The sequence below is a fragment of the Nothoprocta perdicaria genome, unplaced genomic scaffold (genome assembly GCF_003342845.1).
Source record: "Nothoprocta perdicaria isolate Ctin4 unplaced genomic scaffold, notPer1 scaffold_43, whole genome shotgun sequence".
NCBI classification, from domain to species: Eukaryota; Metazoa; Chordata; class Aves; order Tinamiformes; family Tinamidae; genus Nothoprocta; species Nothoprocta perdicaria.
The window spans coordinates 214,728-241,859 of record NW_020455677.1 but is presented as its reverse complement, the minus strand read 5'-3'; the positions used below and the strand labels follow the sequence as shown (position 1 = coordinate 241,859).

At 40.0% G+C, this 27,132-nt stretch overlaps 2 protein-coding genes across 5 annotated transcripts in view; one reads left to right on the top strand and one right to left on the bottom strand.

The window, feature by feature from the left end:
• The window catches only part of BICRAL (BRD4 interacting chromatin remodeling complex associated protein like), a 33,134-nt gene extending 10,606 nt beyond the window's left edge, over positions 1-22,528 (bottom strand). Inside the window, exons 1-4 of one of the 4 annotated variants that reach the window (XM_026046258.1) lie at positions 22,496-22,528; positions 4,203-4,251; positions 2,448-2,496; positions 2,296-2,364 (exon numbers count right to left, since the gene is read on the bottom strand). In XM_026046258.1, the coding sequence (XP_025902043.1) occupies positions 2,296-2,364; positions 2,448-2,496; positions 4,203-4,246 (162 nt within the window). In that variant the 5' untranslated portion in view covers positions 4,247-4,251; positions 22,496-22,528. Of the gene's footprint in view, positions 1-2,295; positions 2,365-2,447; positions 2,497-4,202; positions 4,252-11,238; positions 11,261-17,171; positions 17,598-18,379; positions 18,449-22,495 lie in introns of those variants that run through there. The other 3 variants (XM_026046257.1, XM_026046256.1, XM_026046259.1) reach the window with 3 other exon arrangements.
• A 3,671-nt stretch (positions 22,529-26,199) lies between these two features.
• Positions 26,200-27,132, top strand: part of TBCC (tubulin folding cofactor C) — a 2,982-nt gene continuing 2,049 nt past the window's right edge. Inside the window, exon 1 of the mRNA XM_026046233.1 lies at positions 26,200-26,220. Coding sequence (XP_025902018.1) covers positions 26,200-26,220 — 21 coding nt within the window. The remainder of the gene's footprint in view (positions 26,221-27,132) is intronic.

Genomic DNA, 27,132 nt, shown 5'->3' with positions numbered 1-27,132 from the left:
AAAAAAAGAAATTAAATTACTTTTCAAAAATTGTAAGCTCTGCTTTTTTCCCCCATCATGATTCCTCTTTCTTGCAAACAAACTTGCTGCAAAATTACATTGTCTGCATCCTAGCTATATTATCAGGTAACATTCACCCTATACAGGGGCCAGCACAAACATGTATCACATTCCGCTGAGGCCCCATACAGACTGCTGGGGACACTCCTCTCACTTCTCAAATGTCTCAGTCACACTGTGCTCTGCTCTGGAGCTGCACTTGCTCAAGAGATTATGACACTCAAGTTGGCACCCTTCCTGCCCTCCAGCTTGAGCACCTCATGGACCCAAGGGTAGAAGGGAGGAGAAAGACCTCCACTGTAATTGGAATTTGGAGCAAGATTATAGCAGCAGCAGTATTAGCAGGAAAGAGGTGGAAGAAAGGTGCTCTTTTGTTGGATTTCTCTATCAAACAAGATTCAATATCTCCAAAATTCTGCCAGGTATGAACAAGAAGAAAGGAGAGAAAAAAAGAAAAAGAAAAAAAAAAAAGAAATTAAGAAGATACACAACACCCTACTAATTTCAGCAGGCATTTAGTGCCTCTGGAACTTTGTCTACCTTCCTGCCAGCAACTAGTCTTACTCTTTTTGGCTCTGTGAATATTCCACTCTTACAGTGTGTGATAGGAATAATGAAAAATTCATTGAATAAAACCCAGCTAAGAAGAGAACATTAGTATTAGTTAGGGAGAGGCAAAAGGATGAGAACAGAAACATGAGAGGAGTAAGAGCTGGAGAGTGAAAGGGAATAAGCAGCTCTAGGAACACACACTACAAAACTGCTACTCTGATCCTCTATCTTCTAGACCATCTCCTCACCAACCTCACATTGCAGAAAACTTCTGGCATTCACTGAATATTTTCATTTCTCCCAACCACTGATTCCTTCCCAACAATTCCATCTTCCCCAGTACCTCCCATTTCATCTCAACTTACTCCAGAATTTCACCTTACAAGAATATACAAGAAATACATCTCTTGCTCCCACCTACATATTCAGGCTTACTTGAAGAAACTCTGCAAGGAACAACAAGAAGTTTATCCTGTGCCAAATCCATGTTGTGTATTACCCTTTTTTTTTTCCCCATGATCTTGTCGTTCTTAAGAAGCCTTCTCAAAACTCACCTCTGCCATGATGCACACAGGACAGTGTTGTCTGATCATGGTTAACCTGGTATCAAGTTGTGCCCACTGATCCTGAGCAGATGAGAATTGGGTGCACCCTACTATTGTTGGTACCCCATTTTCCCCACCATCTTCCCAACTAGCTCATCTACCACACCTTGCATCTGGTAACCTGTAAGCTCTAGAATGGGCTGTCACTCAATGTATGTTCTATGTATGTAATAATAAGGATAAAAGGAGAAGGGCAGGGCTAATACTTCAACTTTACAGTACTGCAGCTCGTGTAAGCTACCAGGTCTCCACACACAGCACATGTTTTATGGGACTCATGTACGCCAATTAAAGACTCTACACACCTACGGTACATCCACAAATCCACTAGGAACATGGGCTAAACATGCACAGTCACAAAGACAGTAAAACAGAAAGAGAAGCTACCGGCAAAACACAACTGTATGTTTCAGAAAAAACTCTGAAGATGACTTAAAGGACCTAATAAATTTTAAGTGCCATTTTAAAACCTTTCTTAAGGATAAAAACTTCATACACAGCAATAATTAAGTCACAGCATATTGCAGATCAAGAAAAAATCCAGAAAAAATCCCTAATACTGGAATTACAGGAAGAGGATATCCAAGCTATCTTTTTAGTTTAAAAGATATTAACTTGTTTAAAAAAATACATTATTTGAGATTCTACTTAGAAATAAGAAACAAAAAGATTCTAATATACACAGGAAACATATGAATGATTGTAACTTTACGATTTTGAGCACTATTATTTCTCTGAACGCTAAAATGACAAGTCCAGTTCACCGGGTAGAGTTACACTGGAGAACATTTGCACTGCTCAGCAAGTTGCTTTTGCATATTTGAGAAATGTCCCAAGAATTCTACTTACTTTTTAATTCAAGTCCTCCACTGAAAACTCAGTGTTTAAAATAAACTTCATGAGACAGTCCTAGTTCAGAATTTTCACACTGAGAAGGTCAAAGCCCAAATCTACTTCATTCAGTCACATTAAATATATATATATATATATACATACACACACACACACAAATATATGTTTATCTCCATAACAGGCATGCAATCTCAATTAAAATGGAATTTCTCTCCTGGTTACTTACATTGGAGTTGGCAAAAATTGAATTTGAGTTGGCTACAGAATATTCTGCATTAGTCAAGTCTTCATTGCTCTGGCAAAACATAAAAATCATGTTCAAAAATAACATACATACTTAAGTTTATATATAATCTAATAAATATGAATGCTACTTACAGATTTACTACTAGGTCCATGTAGAAAATAATTCAGTGCCTGTGGGTCCCTTTGGGGAAAAAAAAAGATTATTACTTAAACAGTTTTCTGCTCAATAAGGCTCATTTACCAGAGCCCTGTATTCAGCTCATATAAATCAGGTCTGCTTCACTGACTCCAATAAAAAGCTGAAAATCTACATCATCTGAGGATCTATGTTTCTTTAACACAGTAATTCTTGCATGTTTATCAAATCGCGATTAGGACAAAAAGCAGTTCAAAAAAAAAAAAAAAAAAAAGCCATGTTCTTCACAAAATCTTAGTGACATTCAACTTTCCTTCCTTTTACATATGCTTAAAATATATAGCACTTTATGACAACACAGAGTACAAAACATAAGGAAAATACTATCACCAAATAATATGAAAACTAGTATATGAACCATTTTTTCTACTGAGATCAGCTATAATGTCCACCTGTTAAGTGTCTCAATAAATTATCATATTTTTAAATCTTGATCTTTAACATCTGATAAAATACTGAAGATTCAAATAAAATACACATCAATACAACTGAACATACAGACCTATTAAGATATACTCAGAAGTTATGTTACATAATTATTTTAATACAGCAATACAGCATTTCTGCACATGCTCATTAGCATAAAGAGCAAAATAAAAGAATTTTCTGATTTTAAAATATCTTTAATCTGTTAAAAAGCAATAATAAAACATGTTTAAGAAGCAGGAGCTTCCCATGTAAAAATATTAATTCTAAACATCTCATCTTCATTCTTGATCACCCTACAAAATAGAGAGGGAACAAATTAAATATATTCTAGATTTATAACTACTCCTTAAAAAGCTCAGGAAAATTTATATATGTAAAATAATACATATACATGTGTATGTATATGCATATACACACACACACCCCTCCATGCCTCTTCTGTGTGTTTCATATTTATGTGTGCGTGCTCATGGGTGTGTGTGTACATGTATAAAAGAATTCACAAATCTACTAAATATATTAAGGACAGCCACAGTGTCCTTTAACAGGGTTCCATAGTAGAATTTTGATTAGCATTTAAAATGGTTGCATAGGTTTTAACCATCAGAATGTCGTTTTCTTACTAGATTACACCAAATTTCACGAATTAAGGAGAAAGACCTCAAAATCACATATAGGGATCTATCATGCTTAGGAGTTTTTGTCAGTCTGAATAAAATACTGTATCTGGGATGTTCAATTTTTTTTATGCTTTAAATGCATTGCAACAGATGATCAGTTCTTGAATAATCACCATGAACATTAACCAAAAGTAACTTTGCCACATATAATTGCTGCAATTTTTTTGCTTGCGCTGCAGCTAACTGTTGCTTAATGAGATTCTCATCTGGAATGTATAATAAAGTTGCAAGCAAATATGTCATGGAAGTAATGAAAACAAATAGGACCAGAGACTTCTCTGATTGCACTGGAAATTCCCTATTTTATTAAAAGTAAGCATCTTTGAGCAAAACACTGATCAGTACTTGTTTATTGCTAATCCTTAACAACAGTAGATAGCAATTCTATTTTAGTAACATTTTATGCAAATGTACATTATTAATAAAAACTACGCATTTTCTATTTGAGAAACAAACCATAATTTTACTTTCTCCTTTAAGATACAAGCCTGGTGCTCACAAAATTTCTACCGTTTCTATTCCAAAAGCCGAAGTCTTCTATTTATCAAAAAATTTGGAAAGAATTACTTAAGGAAAACTCACCCGATAAGATCAAGGAGACAGGATTCGTCGTCGTCATCATCCATGACAACTAAAGCAGAAAGGGAGAGAGCAGATATTTGAACTATATCAGACAGAAGATTACTTTCAACAACAAAACTAGAGTATCTCAGTGATTCTTACTAACTTATGGGACTGGTACTCACTATTAATTCCTAAATTAACAGGCATTTTCTATTACGAACCATATGCATTCCAATTGTTTCTCTCGCAGGCAAACTCGACCACATGTAATGATCCACCAAATTCCACCTAAGGTTCTACTCTGCTTGTCTGTAGGTTATGTAGGTGTAGTTATGTACACCTGTTATGTAGGTGTTTAGAAGGAGAGGAAGACAAATGCTTAACCAAACCAATTAAACAGAGCTTTTACAACTAAAAAAGAACAGGAAAAAAGCAACACTGAAGGTGATCTCAAGATTCCCATTAAAATTCTTCTGTGGAATTTTATGTTTAGCCTGACAACTATTTCCAGTGAAGGTTCTCATAAACATTACACAAACTGTAACAAAATCTTCAGAATTATTGATTTTGCTTGGTTAATACCAGCCCAAAAGACACTCAAATTACAGTCTAGAAACAAAACTACACCCAATAAAAATGGCAAAGCACTAAAAAGGTCACTGTTACTCTAGTAGATGCTTCTTAACTATTGCTAGTCAATGATGCACCCAGCTTCCAGTTTCTCCTTCACAGTATTCTGCTGGGTATTGGAATGAATTTGTGATTAACAGCAAGAGCCCTAAAAAGCCTTACAGAAAGGGATGGGAATTCACCTGCACTACCCAAACCTCACATAAACATCCATTCTCGGGATGCAACATGCTTTCACACTCACAGTATTACAGCCACCTACGTCCCTACTCACCACTTACTCGGGTTGGTGCTGGCTGTACAAAGCACATTTATCACTTTTACCTGACTGCCATTTCCTCTAGGCATCAGTTTGCTCCATCCCTGTTCTCCTGCTCACCTGAAGTCTCAGAATTTCATCTGTTATGTAACACATCCCCCTACTTTCCTGTCCATAGCTCTCAGGAGCTCTTTGTGCTCCCTTATCTTCACTGCAGAGGTGCCCAACTAGTTAAATCATCAATCACATCAGCATTTCCTAAGCCAGTATCTCTGTACAGCCTCATCTTCACAATACCTTATAATGAAATAAAACTGATCTCTTCACACCCCACGCTGATTTCTTTTTGGGAGAGATATTAGAAAAATTTCCAAAAGTCTCTTCAAGCCTCTACTGTTCTGTGATTCTTGGTGATTCTGTAACATTTTTCATGCCCTTTTTCTGCAACCAATTCTGGAACCAGTTTATCCTTTAGACTAGCACAGGACATAGACTCATTCAGTTTTTCTTCTTAAGTCCTTTAGTTCCTCTTCTTTACCTGTAGCTTAAGGAGCAGGTGAAGCAAAGCACAGGATCCCTCACTGTACAGAACCCTCACTGCCACCCCACTGGGACAGCAGCAAGAACAGGAAAACACGTTCTGGCTACAGAGGACTACTTCCAATGTTAGCCTAACTCAGCATTCATGGTGTGATTCTGCCCTGTGAGAGAGACAAGTTTTCCCTTCATTCAGTGGCACATCTGCTCACTGCTGGGTACAGCAACCAGCACGAAAACTGACCACTCCTGCACTTTACTTCTAAGTAAACTACAGCATGACATTTTATAATATCACTAAATTTCAATGTAAATGCATATTTGTAAGAGCAAATTAACTGATTTGCATTCTGCTTTACCTGCGTAGTTAGCATTATCTAGAGAAAGCTGTTACTTCCTGTAACAGATAAAGCAACACATCCACCCCTCATGAACAGGTTTCAAAGATTATTAGTTAAAAAAAAAAAAAAAAAAAAAGCAGTAAAATGTCTTTGCTTTACTGAACAAAAAAAATTTCTGTGAATATCCACTAAAGGGAAATGCTATGAAAAAAGTCCAAGTCACTGCAGAATTTTGCTTAATCGGTACTTCTGTGAGTGTTAAAACTACTGACACACATCAGCTGAGGTTGATAAATTCAACAAACTCTAGAAAATCTGCAAATGACAAAACTGGAAGAAAAGAAGAAATGTCATGGAAACACCAATTAAGGTGTTAAGGACATTAAACCCTATCGGCAACACATTCACCACACCTCAGCTCCTGAGCTAAACATCTAGTTGAGTTCATTAGAATACAAGGAGTTTGTTGTTACATTTTACTCATTCCACACGGATTTCCACAGGAAAAAATGTAGCCAGCGTACTGTAACTTCCTACCACTGTACAATACACAACAAAAAATGAAGAAAACATATTAAGCATTTTGAGGAAATCCCAAGAACAAGAACCAGTCCCTGCAGAAGCACTATTTTCCTAACAAGCAAGAGGATGAAACACCTGAGAGTTCCCATCTCCCAGAGTCTTTTCAGCAGAGTTACTAAGGAGACTCTTACATGATTTTGCACCAGCAGGTGAAATAATACCAAAGTATCTCCTCCTAAAATCAGCACCCCATGCTTTACCCTATATCTATATCATTAAAGATTGTTGGCTTTTGTGGATGCTCTTACTGGAGAAAAACTCCAGACAAATGTAATACTCCTCAGAAATAAAACAGAGACGCTTTGTAAGGTGCTACAGCATTGCACAAAACTAAATCCTAAGTGTCTTAAGTGTCTTATCAAGGAAGAAACATACTGTGTAATTAACAGACTTCTACACAAACAGTATAATTTGGGTTTCTTAATTTTATTACTGTGTGGGATCCATGATTTTACAACTCCAGAAAGAAAATAAATTTATAAATAAATAAATAAAAGCAACGATACCAAAGATAATATCTGCAGAAGCAGACAGAAAGTATCAGTGCAAGCTACTTGGTTTAGGAACTTACATTTCTCTTTGTGCTTCAACCAAATCTTCAAAAATGCTAGCATCATTCTGCAAGCTTATATAAAAAGAAATACACTAGCAAAGATTTTGTTTCTCATTTACCAAAGAGTTAATCTGCAAAAAGCTACAGAAGCTTTTATGTAGCAGATCAACATAATACCTCCACCAAAACCAAACATGGAATATGTGTCTCTTGCTGGTTCAAAAGGTGTTGAACAGCTTTTCACCAGTGCCCACTGTCTTAGGGGCTATGTACTCCTGGCACTTTGAAATTTGAACATAAGCTACAGCAAATTCTCATTACCACCATCCCCAAATTCCCAAATACCAGCTATACAACTTTATACCAACCGAGCGCTGTATTGGATTGCTTTTGTGAAATAGCACAGAACCAACATGTAAGCCAAAGAGCACATGGTATGTCATCTGCACAGAGAATAATCACCTTTACACCAAGCCACATAAACTCATCACCTATTTAGACTAAATTTTCTTCTTGTTTCAGCACAGGTATCCACCCAAATTCTACATAATCAGGTAACTAGATTTAAATCTTTTTAACTGATACAGATTTTCATTGGCAATTACTGTTGAGAGCCACTGAAGAGGTACACAACCAGGTTCACCCTTTGTACACCCAAAAGGAACTACTTATGCCATCTGTTTCTAAAGAGATGGTATCTTTACCAACACAAACTTGACTTTAAGATACACAGATATTCATTGAAAAGTGTTAATTAGTGCAAGCCTACGCTGTGTAATTTTCACAACAACTACTCTACAGAACAAATCATTGGCAAACTTTAGTTTAGAATTGCTGATGATTTAAACAAAGAACTTTCCCATCTGCTGTTGTTCTTGCCACAGACCATCCTTTTACTCCTTTTATATACAAGTTACATGACACACTGAGCCAAAATAATGACTTATGTATGAAATGGTTATAAACCACACCATCCCAAGAGAGTGAATTACAGCTAGACACAATGAGGAGAAACAGGCTCTCGGAGATTGACTAGCTTCTAGATCTGGACGCAAACCAAGGTGAAGCTTCAGATGGAAGCTACAGTTACGGCTGCAAAGGAGCAGCCTGTGCTGCTCCCACCGGGAAGGGGAGCCAGGAGCAGAGCAGAGCAACGTGGCTGGGGCAAGGCAGGGGTCCCATCAGCCAGGACCCGCCCCACCAACCCCAAGGGATGTGAGCAGGGAGCACTAGGGCTGGGACGTTCATCCAAGAGCCTGGATGACGAGGCAAGCTCGTGATGATGGAGCAGGTCAGAGGGGAAGGCAGGAAAGTCAATTCACAGGCCAGGGTCAGTATCAGGATGACACAGATTTTACATCTTTATAATTGAAAGCAGTTCTTTTCTTTTAAGAAAGAGCAATTTCTCCATACACTGAGATAATGGGAGACTAACTCAAGACTAACACAAGGAACATTAACACATTCTTAACAGTGACGGAGGGCATTCTACATACTTTTAAACCATTTTTTCCTCTATCTGCATTACTTACTTTTTTTCTTAGTCTCCTTCCAAACTTAAACGATAAAATTACTATATACATTACAGGCATGACAATTCTTGCTGTCACATTCTAATATAATCTGGGATTGATCCTGCACTGAACCTTCCTCATTTCACACATGAAATGACAATTTTGAACTCACACTTTTCTGAACATCTTAATTAGTAACACACTGATAATCTTTGACTAAATTGCACAGAAATATTTCCCCAAGAACTCACATACCTGCATTAAAAGAACTTCTCTGTGACCATACCTTCCTACATACAGACTACATACAGAAACATCAAACATACTGATGATCCAAACATACAATCAAATTAGAGGCATCATTTCTAGAGCGGTCAGAAGCACAGAAACTTCCGCAATCCTTCGTAGTCTCAGGGAAGAAAATTCTCAACCAACAGAAAGAGGGGAAAAATTAAAAAACACAGGAAAACAAAACATCATTTTGTCTGCTGAAACATGTATTTATTCTAATTATTTAAACACATATTTATTATAATTACGTATTATGATTGGGTTTCAATTTAGATGAGCTTCCCAACTTGGCTCTAGCTTGCCATAGGGTTACAAGAAAAGCAGTCCCAGCCTAACTGAGAGAAAAGGAATGAGTAGTTTGAATAACTTAGGCGGGGGGAAAGATGAGCATTTATGTCTGCTTAAAGCAACTGTTCAACTGCAGCCTCCTTGTACAGTTAAAGCAGCCACCACTCGCACACTAGCTAGGGTATAGCCAGGTTGCTGATTGAAGTGATTCTCCTCCTCTGCTCAGCAGCTGCAGGGCCCATTCTGCCACACTGTGTCCAGTCCAGGCTGCCACACTCAGACAGAGATCTAAGGAGATGGACGAGGGTCCAGCAGAGCACCAGTAAAACAGATAAGGGTCTGGAGCATTTGACCTTTGAGGCAGACTGAGGAAACTACATTTCTTTAATCTGGAAAACAGAAGGCTAAACGAGACTAACTACAGTCTGCCCCTAGCTAAAGGGAGATGCTAAGACAAGCATCTCAGAGCCCCCTCAGCAGTGCACAGCAGAAGGGTAGGTAGCAACAGTTACAAGTCGCAACACAGGAAATTTCAATCTGATATATGGAAAACAAAACGTCCACAAACAGGAATGACAAGCATTAATGCTGCAAAATCTTTGGAAATTTGCACATTGCTATTCTAGTCTTGAAATCTTTTCTAATTCTCCAGCTAGTCCCGCTTACTGCAGGGGATATACTGCAGGGACATAACCTCTGAAGGGTCTCTCAAATTGCATTAGTCCTTTACCATGTGTACAAAGAAAAGAACATATTGCAATTCCATGACAAAAGCAACTGCTTTTATCATTGTGCTATGCAAAGCAGAGTATTATGTAGCCTGTGCAGGGTCTATAACCTGGGCAGCCATTAGAATTGGAGCTGTCCTGAAACTATTTATTCCTATTTCGTAAATGTAATATATTACTTAACCCATAAGCAGAAACAATTAATGTGTCCTTAAAAAAAAAGCCATAAACTTGAACACCATGAAAGTTTAAATACTTAAAATTTGAAAGTTTAAAGTGTCTGTAATTCTGTAGAATCTGTAAAGATTCTGAGTAGCTACCGAAAAGGATACCTTCCTCAGAAAATATGCCAGTTATTTTGATAGCTTTCACTATCATACTAGACATGCAGTCAAAACTACTGTAAATACCAAATTTCAGATTCATTCAAATCATACTCACATTTGTCATGAAAGAATTAGTTTGTTTTCACTGAAGTCTTCCATAACTTCATGCACAAGTTCACATGCATAGCAGTAAAATGTTATTTTTGCATATTTAGAGCTTGGACAGTGGCTTCTTTAGATAAGCAATGGTTAGAGGAATAATTCCCAAAAGTTTGAAATAACTAGAATCCAAACTCCATCATCCAAAAGGAAATAAATTAGCTGCAAAACCCTTGTAAAAATCTACATCAGTGCAGCGTTAGTCTCAATGCCTGATGGGCAGCATGCTGGTCCATGGTGTTTCACTGTGTAAAGTGACCTTTGGCAATCTCGTTTTAAACAAGGAAGCGATAGCTGTAATAACCACTTGCTAGTGAAAGAGATCCAATTGAAACACAGTAACATCCCCAGTACCTAAGCAAACTCTTTCAGTTACAATACGCCTCCTAAATCTCACCAGCTTCAATGAGACTTTGTCCAGTCAGAGAAACTCTAAAGAAACATTTTATGACATTTTTATCCCTCAACTTGAAAACTGACAAAAGATAACTCTATTTAGAGGATACATCACAAAGAGAATGTTCCTTAAAAGTGTACCGGAGGTACACGAAGCAAGATTGATCCTATACTGACTGCAGAGACCGAACTCCCAGAGCTCTCCAGCTCTCTGCAAGATTTCCATTAAATTTAACAGCTCCCAAATATACTCTTAGTGCATTTCTTAACTAGGAAGAAAAGTTATCATTTTATCACATGTTAGCTAATGTGTATCCCCTAAGCAGTACTCAATCAAGCTGCTAATGTGTCCTACCTACGACCTTGTCTATACTGGGGATTTCCTATGTCAGTTACTGCTTTAGGTCCCTAATGAACAAGAAGGCCTGAGATCTGCTGAAGGGAACTTACCTGAACAAGGACTGCAGAATCTTGCTTGTCTTCTCTGCAAAACAGGAGTGTAAAAAAGGCGCCTAAAATCAAATCCCTAATAGTGTATAATTTGTTTTTAGATTTCAAGTCCTTATTACTTTTGAATAATCTAAGATCTGGCCAACAACATAGTATCAGAAACCAATAATAATTTTTATGATAAGCTTACAGTTGTTTGGTTGAAGGTTGGACTAGATGATCTCTAGATGTCACTTCCAGCCTTAACCATTCTGAGATTCTGTTTGCCATATGCGGTCTTTTACAAAAAATGCAATACAAAATAATAGATTATTAGGAGATACTATTAAAATTACATGTAGTAGAAGAATGACACAATAGTCAACAGAGAAGAGGTAAACATTGCAGAACTGAGAATTTGAAACTAAAATGTCAATCACAAATTTTATTTGGCTAAAATTAGAGAAGAGAGATATAAAAACCCCCCTCTAATTTTAAGATAATAAGAGTAAAAAAAAAGAGTGTTTTTTTAAGTGTACTTTGCAAATTCTAACAAGAATTGTGGCCTAAGGAAAAAAAAAAAAAAGCTAACAGTAATAAATTGGGGTTCCAGATTAGTTGCACAGAACCTAATTTGTGTGAACTTTCTCTATGTAGGAAAACGCATTTCCATCCTCAGCATCTAAACTTGAGTAGCATTTATAAGATGAACTCACTATGTCTCAAATCAGCTGTGGAATTCTCATTTAAAGCATCAGTATTCCCAAAGAGACAGTACAAGAACAAATCTGTAATTTAAATACTTGGAAAAAATTATGCAGAACCTCTCTTTATGAAAAGAAAAAAAGAAAGAAAGAAAAAAGAAAAGAAAAAAGAGAGAGATGAGAACAATTCAAGAATTAGACAAAGCACAACAATCACTTAGTAAACACCAGACTGCTACAACAGGATGCATCTCAATGGATCCTGGCAGCAGAGAGGCACCTAAGAAGACAGACTCTTCTTCTACAGCTTTTATTTACAGCTCTGCCTACAGCAGGGCAAATAAAAATTACAGGCTACCACTAAAGCACAGACAACCTACAGCAGACTGTTCGTCTATTTGTTAAATTTGATTTCCCAGTACATAGCACATAAAACTGATTCTTTATAATCGGGAATGTTTATTGTAAACTCATCATGCTTCCAAAAGCTGTAGTCATACTTTAATACAATAAAAATAAAACGTAAATTTGCACTTTGAATAGTATACTTGTTAGTGAAAAATCAGTCTAACTGCAGACAAGCACACAGCTCTGAACTCCCAGGGCAGGTCTGCTTTCTGACCACACACGGTACATTAATTTGCTCAACAAAAAATTCCCCATTGGCCATAGAGCTGTTCATGTCTGTGCTGAACAGACTTTTATATCCTTTTATCCATGCTTAAGAAGTCAACTAAAATTTGAATGTGATGAATTAGTTACCTTCTGTCAATTTAACAGTGCAGTCCATACCACTGCTGCAAAACTAAAAATCTACCACACTAACCATCTTCTCAGAATCACACAGAATCTTCAAGGTTGGAAGGGACCTCTAGAGATCATCTAGTCCAACCTTCCCGCTCAAGCAGGCACATCCAGAGCATGTGGCACAGGGCAGCATCCAGGCAGGTTTTGAAGACCTCCAGAGAAGGAGACTCCACAACCTCCCTGAGCAGCCTGTTCCAGTGCTCTGTCACCCTCACAGTAAAGAAGTTCCTCCTCACCTGGAGGTGGAACCTCCTGTGTTTCGGCTTGCACCCATTACTCCTTGTCCTATCACTGGCCACCACTGAGAAAAGCTTGGCCCCTTCCTCCGTACAATCCTTCTCCTTGCTGAAGACAATGCTCTGTTGAAGCCATTGGAGGTTCTGCCACCTAGCTCACTGGGACTGAGATTTCTTTCTCTCGTCAATATATCTCTCAATAAATTCGGTCTTCAACACCAGACTGAATTTCCATGCTCAGGTCAAGTTCATAATACAAATCAATGCAAGTTCTCCCAGAACAAGCTACAAGATCAGCCCTTACAAGGGCAATCACTCTCTTGAAATTAACCTAAAACTTTCTTCCTGGACTTTCTTCTTCACTCTTGATACCTTCCCTGAAAGGAAGGGTACTGAATTAGGTCTTGATAGAGAGAACCCATCTTCCTTCTTTCCTCTTCGGTAAACACTCCTGTATTCAAACTAACATCCAAAATAATTCTAGATGCTTTTAAAGCAACTATAAAGAAAGAAATTCCAGGAATAGAAGACTCAGGTTGTCAGTTGCTATTAATCAATCTTGTTAATTCTTATTTTGTCTGCAAACTCAGCAACTCTCAATTAAAACAGAAATAATAAACACACAACAAATGAGGTTTTCATAATGAAAATGGGCTAATCAAGATACACACATTCATTTAACTGTGCAATCTTTCTGAAAATACACCATACGGGATGCACTGTGCATGCACTTATCTCGATACAACAAGGGCTCTGATCATGTTGTTTATTCCAGCTTTCACACTAGAACAGTTGTACTTTAGAGAGCATGTTATTACACTGCATGTATTTTGCTGCTTTGCCTCTACTGTAAGAAAGCAAAATATCCTTGTTCTTGCAGCCCAGCCTCCAAATCTATGCTAGAGAGGTTAGGTGAGCACAGGACACCTTCCAAGCAGGGATGCAGTTTATTCCAGCAGCAGGGCTGGCATTAATGATGGCAACTATCAGAACAGGATGAGCTATACTATCTCATGCCTGCACTGTATTTATGTTAGAGACTTTCCTCTCATGGTCTCTTTGCTACATCTGCATTACCCACCACTGAAGTTATCACAAGCCTCAAGTGGTATGAAAAGACACGATCACTGACCATTACAGTCATATATAAAATACAACCACAGTTATATGGAGACAATTTTGTATTTTTTTCTGGAACTGAGGTGTAATATATCAGCAAAATTCTGCAAACACATCTAGAGTAAAATGTCCCAACAGCATACCAGCACATCCACACCAACAGAGCTCTTCAACTGTAGACTAAGGACTACAGTTTCAAAGTTTTATGGATATAAGAAGCACCCTTAGAATAAATGCAGCTTTTACCAGACTAGCAAGTTGCTTTTTTTTTTTTTTTTTTTTTTTTGCTCACTTTTTTCCCCTCTCAAGATAACTGCAATGACAACATGATATAAATATTAAGATACAGCAAAACTTTGTCAAGCGTGTGGTAACCGTAGTCTAAGGCCATGTATACACTGAAAGTCCTATCAAATCAACAGTGCAAGTACAATACACTATAGCCAAGTGCCCAGAGCACCGACCCAACACCTAAAGCCCATCAACATCGTGAGCTTCTGCATTCTGAATCAATAAATATAAACTAAGGGAAAACCAGAGTACTACTGTCACCAATACAGGAAGGAAAAAGTTTAAAGCCCGTATCTGGCCAAAAGGGCACATCTAAAAAGTATGAACCCAGTATATTTTAATTATGTCCCCCAAACATCTGGACTCAAATAAAAATGCATTTTGCTTTGATGTGTGCAGGTCAGGGCAAAGAGTATGTATCACCAGTGATTTTTATTACACTCTTTGTCACTTTATCAATGGAGAAAGGAAAAAAAAAAAGAACAGAAGGAATTTGTCAGTCACTACCAAATTTATTATAAATATTTATTAGGAAAAAATGACTATAAATATACACAAACATTAAAAACGTACACACTCTCATGCCTTGTAACCTAAGGCCACTGTATCAATAATACAAAGTAGTAGCTTCAAGGATGGGCAAATTTCATGCATTAGAAAGTTTCCTGAAATATGTCAGTATCATAGTAAACACTTATTAGACTTAAAATAATTCGTAAGAGTTTCAGTCACGTGCATCAGTTGCTTAAAAGAAAATAAAACATTAACAATGTTGCCCTCCAGAAAGATTTTAGAAAAGTTTATGTCCAGGGCTTATTTTTTAAGAATATATCAAATCAACAACAGCATTTATTTCATACCTGTTCAACATTAACAGGCAAAAAACTTAAAATGCTTTAAAAATAAATCCCAAATCATGAAACTTGCCACTGCCTACAGGAATGAGCAAGAGGCAGTAGGAAGCCCTCTGATAACGTGTCAAAAAGCATAAAATGAGAATTAAACGAGCAGTCCACACTCCCTAAGGGGTGAGTATGAGCTGGTTTGGCAGAATATCTGCTGTTGTTTAGGTCAACATTGTTAGCACTAAAGTCAAGCTTCAAGAGGACAGGATTATAAGGAGATGACCCAAAAAAAATGAGGTGTCTCAATTAAAAATATATATATATTTTAATTCTGAATTCTAAAAGGAAAGAAATACACACACCAAAACAAAGACCGAGAACTTCAAGCAACTTAGGAGAAAAATTACTTCATGTGGAGTAAAAACTCATCATAGAGGGAAGAATCAGTTTAAGAATAAGATGAGATAAAAGAAAATAAAATCCTACTAGGAGAGCAAAAGCAACAGGAATAAGCTGCTCATTCACCTATAAGTTTTTCACCCTTGGATTCCACCAAGATTTTGAAGGGTACTGAATGCTCTTTAATGATGCCTTTGTTGTATGTGTTGCACTGAACACTGTCTGAAGAGATGTTTCTTCTGTTATGTCCTATTCTTCGGTCATCAGATCACTCAGTGGACAAAAATCACCTTTGAAAGCTACTTTTCCCCCTCTCCAACTGCAGGTGTGTATCATGTCAAGAACCAGGCTTTGGAGGTGTATATAAACAATGTGTAAGCCCATGTTTACAGCTTCAAAAAAGATGGGTCCTGGTCCACTCTGGAACAAGCTGAATTATAAGTAATAGCTCACAAGATCACCACCTACGGTTATTCAAGGGATATAGGAAGTCTGCAAGTGGAAAGGTTCAACATAGACTTAATGGGGATAACCCTCCTTATTCTCCCTCCTCGGACACAAAGAACTTTCTCCCCGAGAAGTACACATGAACAGAAATAAAAATTAAAATAAATAAATAAACCCCTTCTAACATCGATTTTCTGAATAAAAAGCAGATAGCTGGTAAGCTTGGGTACGAACGGGGCAAGGTTTCGGGCACACTGCGGGCCGGTGCAGCGGCACCGCCACAGCAGCGAGCACCGTAAAATGGCGCCCGTGGGGTGGGGGGAGGAGAGCCACGGCGAAAGTGCGCAACAAACGCTGGCAGGAAGCCAGGCGGCGCCATCTTCCCTGCCGCTCCCGCGCCCGCTGCCACCGGCGGCCGGCGCTCGCAGCCGAGCCCGCAGCTGCTCCCAGACCCGCTGCCCCTCGCCTTGGCAGTCCTCGGGGTTTTGTTTTTTAATTCTACCGTTAATACGCCCCGAAAAGACCGGGAGAGTCGGGGCGGCGGGAGCGGAGGATCAGGGAAAACAAAGGCCTCAAGATCGCATTCTTTCCGTCCCCCAGTGGTAACAGCTTTAAATAAATACAGATGTGTCCTCTATAAGGACACTTTCTTTCTTCCTTAGTTTTTTTTTTCACCATAGCTAGATCTGCTTTACTTCTACAATTAACTTACGGATTGTGGATATTTTTACAACTAATGTCAAAAGCAAATGAAAACGAGATAAGCAACCCCCATAACCAATAAAGTTAACTAAGTACTTAAGCAAAACACTATTATTATTTTTTTAGCCACAAGTAAAAACGATATTTAAAACAGTGAATATGGAATATAATCCGATAGCACAAAGAAGCCAACGCACACCCACTCCGAAGGAAAACCAAACAGGTTACTCCAGAAAGAGACGGTTTATTGCTAAGCTTTAAATAGAGGCATTACAGTCAAATATTCTCTCTCCAAAAGGAAATAATAATAATTAAAAAAAAAAAAAAAAAAAAAAGATTCTGAAGAGGAGGAAAAGAGGAAAAAAAAAAAAAAAAAACACGAAAACGCATTAGCCCAAACCTACCGACGGAAAATTTCACGTACACGCACAAAAAGAGCACCGTTTCCATCTCTAGATTATAAGCGTTGAAACACGGAGCAATTCAGAGGAAATCGCAAATAAAGAAGCAAACAAATCAAATCTAGTGGCGACACGGAAAACGAGAAAACGAGTGAAAAATAAATCCCCGGCAGGCACAAATCTGAGACAGAAGCTCAAAGAAACGACAAGATTAGGGTGGTGGCGAGCGAAGGGGGGAAAGGAAAAAATTAAGCCAGGAATGAAAAAGAAGAAAAACAAAAAAAGAAAGAAAGAAAAGAAAAATCCTTCCCAGCTCCACAGGCAGGAGAGACGAAGTGTCTCCATTTTCTGAGGAGGAGGAAGAAAGAGTGTTTCACAGACCACAGAGCTTTAGAGAAAAGCAAAGAAACGAGGGGGAAAAAAAAAGAGGGAGGAGATTTGAAAAGATTATTTTTCTTTCTCCCTCACACACTCTCTCTATCCCCCTCTCTCCGTCTCACTCTCTCTCTCACACTCACACATACACACACACACTCTCTCTCCCTCCTCTCCTCTTTCCATCCCTCTTGATGGCCATCAAGGGGGCGGAAAAAAAAAAAAAAAAAAAAAAAACACAACAACAACTAATTTTAAACCGGCTCAATCAATGAGTCATTAAAAGAGATTTTTCTTCCCTCCTCTCCCGAATTTGCATGGCATCAGCAAGAAGGAAAAAAAAAAAAAAAAAACCCTCTCCCCTCTCTGCAGCTATCAGCCTGGACCTGAAACCTTATCTCTCTCCCCCCCCCGGCCTTTATTTTAAGAAACAACTTTTTTTTTTTTTTAAGTGCCCTCAGCAGCCACCACCACTAGTCTTGCTGAAAAAAAATATATATATATAGTTCATTTCCATGTGAATCCACATCTGCCCAAACAGCCACCCACAAAATATCCCTCTTCTTCCTCCTCGTCTCCCCTCTCGCTCGCTCCCTCTCTAGATATATATTTATATACATAGCCCCAGAGCCAATAGCTCTCTGGGCTGAAACCTAATATCCTGGTTTTGGCAACTCCTGGTTGTTAATTTGCTCCTCTTTCTTTTCTGTCTGTCTGGAGATAGATTTCCCCCCTCTCTTTTCCCTCCCCGAAGGAAGGGAGGAAGGAGGTTGTGTGTTTTTTTTTTCCTTGAAATTTTTATCACAAAATTATAATACACTCAAAGGGAAACTCACCGTCATGAAAAAGCAGTGCCTTGTCAACGGGGTTTCTTCGCCATCACATCAGGGGCTGGCAGTGTAAGAGAGAGAGAGGGAGAGCGAGAGAGCGAGGAAGGGAGGGGGGAAGAGAGAGAGCGAGCGAGAGAGCGAGAGCGGGCGCGGGGAACGCGGAGAGCGCGGAGCGGAGCCCGAGCCCGAGCCGGGGCCGCCGCTCCGCGAGAGCAGCGCCACCGGCACCGGCCCCGCACGCAGCTGCGGCTGCTGCTGCCGCCGCCGCGCCGGCATCGCCGGCCCGCTCCTCGCCCTGGCATTTTGGAAGGAAAGACAGGCCCTTTAAAAAAAACTTGGGGATTTTTTTTTTTTCCTTGGGAAAACTGCGGAGCTGGCCGCCCCTGCGCGCCCGCGCTGTTTACTTTCGGTTAAAACTTGGGGGATGTTTTTGGGCTGGAAGGGAAGCCAAAAAAACAGACCGCTCTTCTCCACTATTCAAAAAAAAAAAAAAAAAAAAAAAAAAAAAAAAAAAAAAAAAGCTGGGTTAATTTCCCTCGGATTAAAGCTGCAAACCAGAGTTTTTGTTTTGTCCCCCCCTTTTTTTGTGTGTGGGAGGGGTTAAGGGGTAAGCAGGAGTCCCCAGAAATACACATAATGCAAGGTCACCTTGAGAAAGATGAAATGTCACCCTTTTAGAATGTAGGTGACTCCAAATATACTGTAGCTTTTTTTTTTTTTTTTTTTTTTTTTGGTCAGTTTTGGTTAAAAAAAAAAGAACCCTTAAATTCCAGAGACAGCTGCACTAAAGAAGAAAAAAAAGTAGCCTAAAAATGCTGGATTTGACTCAAAGCTTACAGCACTCAAAGTTCACAGATACAATTCTACAATTTTGCTTAAAAGTATTAATGTTATCCTATAGAAGCTTTTTTATTATTATACAAAATTAATTCAACTTAAAATGTTCACTATATTCTTCCATTAAAAAATATATATTTTTTGTTCAGATCTTACAGGCCTAACTTGTATAAAATAAAAAATATTTTGATTGAAAGCAGATTCTTTGCATGAAGAGTTATGTATGCTAATGAGTTTAAAACAAGAAATCTGAAGACTCTTTGTTAATAATTGTAATTCCCAAGGACTTGCACAGCTGCCTTTTTTTTCCCTTAAAAATTAATTTTATTAAACTCCTTAGAGACAAGGATTTGAAGACTTTATTTAGCAACATATTCCTCTTTATTAGCTGTACATCTCAAAAACCACTAAGTTTTTGGTTTTGCATACAAAGGCATGAAAACAGCTTATGGGCAGTGTAGAAAGTGGAACTTCTCCATGAAACAGTTGGCCTGATTTTTATGAAAAAAGTCAGTACCTAAATATTGGTCCTAATGACAATCTAGTTAGGTTATTTTCTAATTAATAAAACTATTTCATGCTCCAACATGGATCATAAAGGTTAACCCTGGTGCCAGACTGGTGCTAAATGCAGCTCATCTGTCACTTGTCTTTCCGTGCACATCCACGGTACCAAATTCAGGTGGAGTTTCCGACTGCTCCTGGAGCAGCCAAGTCCTACCCTAGCCAAGAGCCCCCAGGATGATCCTGCGGGATCCTGCGCGCATCCTGCCCCATCGAACACGGGCATGGCACCACCAGGACACGAATGTCATATTTTACCAGTGCAAGATGGCCTTGAGCAGCCAGCACTACTGACACAAGCCCTGCACGTCAAGGGCTCAGCACCCGACCTGGCCGCGCTTCGCAGCGCACGCTCCCGACACCAGCGCGAGCGAATCAGAGCGGCCAAAGAGCGACGATCCCGACTCCAGCACCTGCTCCGGGGGCCAAATGCTACCCGAATCTCTCCACAGCGCTGACTTCAGACTTGGCCCAAGCCCCAAGTTCTGAGCTGGAGAGACCCCCTGCCCTTCTCCGGCTCTGGCTGCCAGGAAGGACCCAGCTACGAGGCGGAATGGCTCAGCGTCACCCTCCCACTCCTGCGCAAACCACAAGTAGGAAATAGGCAATGCAGAGATGGAGCGGTAGGAAGGCGGCAAATGACTCTGAATCGATTCCCTGATCACAAGCAACACCAGAAAACGTACATAAATTATCAGATCATACCATAGCTGACACTTACTTTCCCTGAAGGATGTCTCAAAGCAGTGCTAGTAATAACCTCGATAAACAGAGACAGTAACAAACCGGAAGCAGAAATAAAGCCTACACCGTGAGGCACCCTGAAACTACTACAATTTCTCAGTCTACACAAGGCGGTGAGTTTAAGGATGAAAACCCTTTACTTGGTCACCGAGTGAACAAAACCACAACCCACTATGGCCCTCCACTCCCTCTGCAGAAGCCGATTTGCGTAATTTCTATATTTACTTCTGTTCAAAAACAAGTGTGGCTCAGGTACAAAGAGTCAATAAAAAAAAATGAAGAGTTGGGTATGACTTTATGGATCAGATTGAAGTATGTACTTAATGTTACATCTTACACTAAGAACTTGAATTATTTTTTTCAGTATAGTGTCATCTGTACTGATGTACTACAGAGTTTTCCAAACCGTGTTTGTAAAGAAAAGCTGTTGCCTTTGGTCTTTAAGTATTTATGCTGTTTTAAGAGGATCATATGGCGTTTCCGAGCTGAGAATCATTGCCCAAGAGCTCCCCCTCTTCTCACTGCCTTCCTGCCCTAGAGAGGAAGGCTTGAGGTGTCCAAGCTCTTCTGCTCCACCACCCCCCTGCCCAGAGCAGTCCCACTGAACCAAATCTTACTCTTCATATTTGATGCAGCAGAGAAATTCAGCATTTTACAAATGTAATAACTGCTGCTCTCCTAGACGTGCAAAGATACCAGCTGACATTTGGAGTCAACTGAGACACGCAGCCTTGCAATGACAGAGTGTGCAGAAGTGAGAATCAGGCACAGATATCAAGAGGAAGAACTTGAGGGGATACAAAGGTCTCAGGTTTCTCCTTGGCCAAGGGTTTATTCTGCCCACTTCTGCTCTTCACATTACCTTCATTTCCATTCTTGTACCACCACAAGTCAGCCACTCCAAAGGCAGAGCAAGAAGCAGCAGACTCTTGCCTGAGTAACCCCCTAGTGCCTCCAGCTCACAGCCCCCTTTCTGAGATGCATGAGATGGGAGCAAACGCCACCTGCTCCACTGCAGCCCTGCTCCCTCGGGCTGCCCCCGAATCCCCGCTGCTCAGCGCAGGGCTGCCGCTCCCTCCGCCTGCCCTTCTTCGCCTCCCCATCCCTCAGCATGTTTCTGTAGCAGCTCAGCCCCAGACCCACCGTTTCCCCAGCTATGTATCTCTTTTAATATTTAGTAGCACAATTTATGTGCACAAATGCACAGAAACAAGTAGGTTATCGTTAAAAAGTGCAAACAATAGAAAAGTAGAAGTCACAATGTTGTTCAAAAGTATAGCAGCACGAAGGGAAGCAAGGGCTTTAACTTGGAATAGGAATGGAACATATGACCAGCAAAAGTCAGTTTTCCAATAACCATAGGGATTCTCATCAATGCCTTACTCGCACAGCACATACCTGCAAAACCAGGTTCCTAACTGCATAAATTATGAATCATTGCTACATTGCAAAAACTGTATGACTGCAATATTATTCATATCAAACACATGAATATCTAACCAGTAAGTATCTTAAAGCTTGACTGGTTAGGATCCAGGTAGCAAGGAGAAGTAACCAAGGCTGAACCTCCATAAAAGAGTTTCACAGCAATACCATAAAAAGCCAAGTCTCCATGTGGCTTTTAATGAATCTGAAGAGCAGATCCTAGAGAACTAAGTTTCTTCAAGACCCAAATTCTGCCAGACTGTCAGCAGAAACAGAAAAATATGGTGACTGGACCTCACATTGAAACAAATGATATTGCAAAATTATTACTGGAACACATGAAGGGTAACTATCCCTTGCCTTAGGTACAACATTTCAGTGGACTCAGATTCTTTAAGGTACCTTAGTGCCTTGAAGAGGAGAATGAGGCATCAGTAGCTTTCCCTAATAAGTTAGGGGAATACTTCTAAGAGATTCAGCCACTGGGATGCATTGACAAGAAAACAACTCTCGAGAGAAAACTTTATACTACAGTATCTCAAAAAAACCCACCTCAATCTTCACAACTAACACTGCCAACATTTATAGATGAAATTTAAATCTCAGCATGAGGGTAGAAAATTTGGAGAATTTCCCATGGCTTGTTTAGCAAAGGCACCTAGGGAAAAAAAAAAAGAAGAAAAAAAAAATTCAATAAGAATATACTGATAGTTAAAGGTATATTGATGAGTGGCTGGACACAAGCTGGAGTAAAACAAGCCAGAATACAACAGAAGATTCATGTTCAGGAGATTCAGTTCACTTCCATACAACAGAAGTATTCATGTTCAGGAAAGAAGGAAAAGGAAGAAATATAAACACATTAAGTGACCACTGCACATGTACATGGCAAAATAAGAGAAAAGGTTTTATAAATAAAGACACAACTTTGGAGAAGAATGGTTAAGGAAGGTGTCACTTGCTTGGAGCCTTCTAGAAAGTACCTGTGCAAGATTTCTATATGAATAAAGGCTGCTGTAATGCAAGTCTTACTACTATGAGTAGGAAGTGTTGCATAGTTTCTATGCAACAGAAATAATTTTCCCAGATTTAGAGTGAAGAGCAAATGCAAATAATAGGAAGAATCAGTCTCCTTAGATATGATATGATAGCCTACAGCCTACATCTGAAAGTTAAAGGCTCTGGAAGGAAAAAAAATGGGGAGGAACTCCAGAACTGAGAAAACATCTACCTCAAAAGGATATGCAGAATACGCAGAGTCCGTAAGACAGGATCTGTGGCTTACACGCTCAGACTCTGAAACTTAACTCCTAACAAATAGCAAGTTAGAATCCTAAACTCCAATTAGAAGCTAGGTCTGGACTAAACCTATATGCTCTTTAAGGCTTAACCTTGTGTGTTCAGTGTACCTGGGCCTTGCTTCATTAATCTTGGAGTGTGTCTTGTCATAAAATGCTATGCTTTGAAGTCACTTCTTGTCTTTTTTGAGAATTAATTTCCGTATAAATTAGTGTTTCTCCACCTCTGGCATTAGGAACACCTTGTTCTCAGAAGAGACCGGCACTGACTCGTTTGCAAACAAGTGCACCTCGACTGGCTGGTATATAATTAGGATTTTAAGCATTCCCAAGGATTACATTTCAAAGCTTTCGCATTACTCACAGCAATTAAGATGCAGCAAGTAAGTTTTATAGCTGTTGCTCTAACTCTCTAATTAGTGTTCTCAAAAACACACATATTTTACATTGTCTTGCCTTTCCATATGGCCAAATATATGCAGAAGATCATTTCCATCCAAACAGAATCTGTTTTGGAAAACAATGTCAACCATAATGTTCAAGGAATTTGTTAATGTTTTTCAAAAGCAGAACACAAAGATAAAAAGCCCTGACAATCATTTTACTGAAGCATGTTCCACCATGCAAAATGTACAGCATCTTAAAGGCAGGGATAATACAGCTTGTATCTCACTTAATGCTACATCAAAGAGCCCTTGCCCAACTTGACAGCAGGATACCATGGATTGCAAGGCACTGAGATACCAGCTCTGGGGCCAGAAGCAATTCTGTGCCTGCCAATGTCATGTGGAGGGGCTCAATCCAACCAGCGTTTGGAGAGCATCATCTAGCCTCCAAGCAAGACACGGCAGCTGCTGCTTTTCCTGAAAGCACAGCTAGAAGAGCAAAAAGCACTTCCTGTGCTATGATGCACACAATAACACACAACGTGCACGTATCACCCTTCGAAGTAAAGCCACGTCAGTGCGGGAGTACATAACCTACGATGAGGAACAGGGGCAGCTACTTCTTTGCTCAGCTTCATCATCAGAAGATTGTGCCACAGCTACCAAGCCCCTAACCTTCACAAACCAGGGAACCAGCATATATCCTTCTCAGAGTTGAAAATCTGTTATGTGCAGCTGGACCCTCAGCTGCTTCTGTGGATGGCACTTTTATATATACCCCACTCTTCAAAAAATAAAAATGATTGAATGAGACAGGATCTTGAAGCTGACCTATGCAACACAGCATTTCGCTTCAAAGGCCATGAGTTAATACTGTCTGAGTTAGTTTAAATCTAGGTACTATTTTCAGGCAGATAGTATTCAAGATCTACAACCATGTGGTTGAAGGTCTTTTTCCAGCTGAAATTTCAGCTGGAATCCAGCAATTATCACCTTTTCCAGCTGAAAGTTGGAAGCACAGTATTGTAGCAAATGTTTCCAAGGCCCATAAGGAAAACTGCAACTTCACATAAGGCAAAGGACATCGTGTAGTCCAAGCGACAGCAGAAGGTCTGACTGGAAGGGTCAGCAATCTCTCTGCTTTGAGAGCAGAGAGGAACTTAAGCACTTCTAGGAAAAAAAAAAAAAAAAAGGAAAAAATATATTGCACAACTATGTGCTTTGCTTTTGTCCCACATTCTCCAACAACTAACCTGCTTCCTGCAAATTGCCAGCAGAATCCAAAGCAGAGCTACAAGCTTTACTTTTTATTCAGGTGGTTCCCACTTGGGAAACCATAAACTCGCTTTTTTCTACTACATATATTGGAGCACATTAAGCAGCCTTAAACATAAATGTTGCTGCCAGCAGCATTAGGAAGAAAACTGTCAGGTTTTGTATTACCATCAAACATATATAATATAATATATATATACACCACTATCAATTACACCAGAGCCTCAAATTATAAGTGTGGATAAGCGAGCTTGGAACATCAAGTTGCTAAGGCTGAAAAAATTTTACTGCTTCCTTTTCAAATTTTCATTATGGTCATACACTTGGCGTTCTTGTATCTGGAGTTCTTTTGCTTGTAACCATAAAGTCATTTTTATGTATTAGTAATATGATTCACTCTCTCCCAGCAGCTCATATTCACAAGTGTATTTCGGCCTCATTAATTTAAATCTCCAATCACTTCTAGAAAAACCAAGCTACTATAATACCTAGCTGAGTGACCCAGTGTAGCACGAGGAATCATTATATAGTAGCTTAAAATATAGACTTACATTTAATTTGACCAGAGTAGCATTTGCCTGTAATCTTTTCAAATACAGTGGGAAAGACTGCAGTTCACCTGCCTGTTCACATTCAAGACTAACAAAGTGATACTAACAAAAGCTCCAGCTGAGCATCTGGATTTGCAGATGCTGAAGACAACTGAAGACCATTTTTGTGTGAATATACTTGTATGTGTGCATTAAACTCTGTTACTATCTGTATTACCTACACCAGTGGGACGACAAGACAAAAAAAAGGGTGCCAATTAAAATGAAATAGATCAATTCTAATAAACTGTATGGAATTGTTTCATACATTGCTGTTAAAAAAAAATCTGAAACTATTCTCTTTTCCTGGAACTATTCTCTTTTCCGTTCTCCTTCTCATGATGGAGCATTCCCCTTTTCCAGAGAACAGAACTTTCCTTTTGACAACCCCAAATCTCATCCCTCGGAAGCAAAGCCCCAAACACACTAACTGGCCAGTGTTGGTTCAGCCAAGTGCTGTAACGCACTGAACGCCACCTCACCCACCCATGGGGCAACCCAAGCACCTCTATCGTGCTGCGATTCAAGCACCAAAGGGCGGCGCATCCCTGTGCCCATGACCTTGCCAGGCTGCCCTTGGGAGCACGCAGGGTGCTTTACCAGCCCACTGCAACGCTCCGCTCTCACCCAACAACCCCTTCACACCCCTTGATTTTGCATTTTAACAGTGACGAAGAACTATTATCTCTATTTTGTGCATGTCCTTCATGCGTTACGAAGACACGGAGGTATTGTGCTGCCTTTCTCCTCTGCCATCCTAACTGGGCTGGCTTTGTTACATGTAAAGCGTAAGTACTCCCTATCATCTAATGATATTGTATCGCATCTGACATTGAAATTAAGCCCTGCGTCCCTCAAGGGACCCAAAAAAAAAAAAAAAAAAAAAAAAAGAGCCTGAGAAAGGGCAGATTAAATGTTGGTCCTGACTGTAAGTGATTGAACAAGCAACTTTCAAACAGGCAATTCGCTACATTTGCCAAAAAAGAAATGCATGCCACCACCAAATACATGAGAGCAAATTTACAGCAATTTCTGTGGTTCCCCACATTTCCAGTTGGCTGGGGAGTTGTAGGAGTTACTTCGGGTAATTCAGAAACATCCAGGGAAGGGAGGTATTTGCAGAACCGCAGAGCGGCTCCATTTATTGTCGTGTGTTTTCAGAGGTGCTGTGTGCCAACTTCCTTGAACAGAAATTAACCCCCTGCGAGGTTGGGGCACGGCAGTTCCCAAAAGGCTCCGTCCACGCAGGGGCCCCTCTCCTACCCCGCCGCCACAGAGCTCACAGAGGTGTCGGGCAGAGGCCTCCCCGGCCGCAGCTCTCTGCCTACGCGCGGGCCTCCTCCTAGGCTCCGCTCTCACGCTTTCCCTCAGCAGAGCAATCCTCCCAGACAAAACCACCGCGAGATCAGAAACGAAAGGGGAAAAACGAACAGGAAAGGGGCCGATGCGGCAGCGCCTTGGCGGGCACCGAGAGCCACCCCCGCAGACCGCTTTATTGCCCAGGACGAGGCGGGAGCGAGGGCGGCTCCATGTCCCCCGCGGACACCTGCAGCGCTGCCCCCGGCAGAAGCCGCCCGGCGGCCGCGCACCCGGCCCGGGAGGCTCCGCGGGCGGCACCGCGGCCCGGCTCTGGGGGGGAC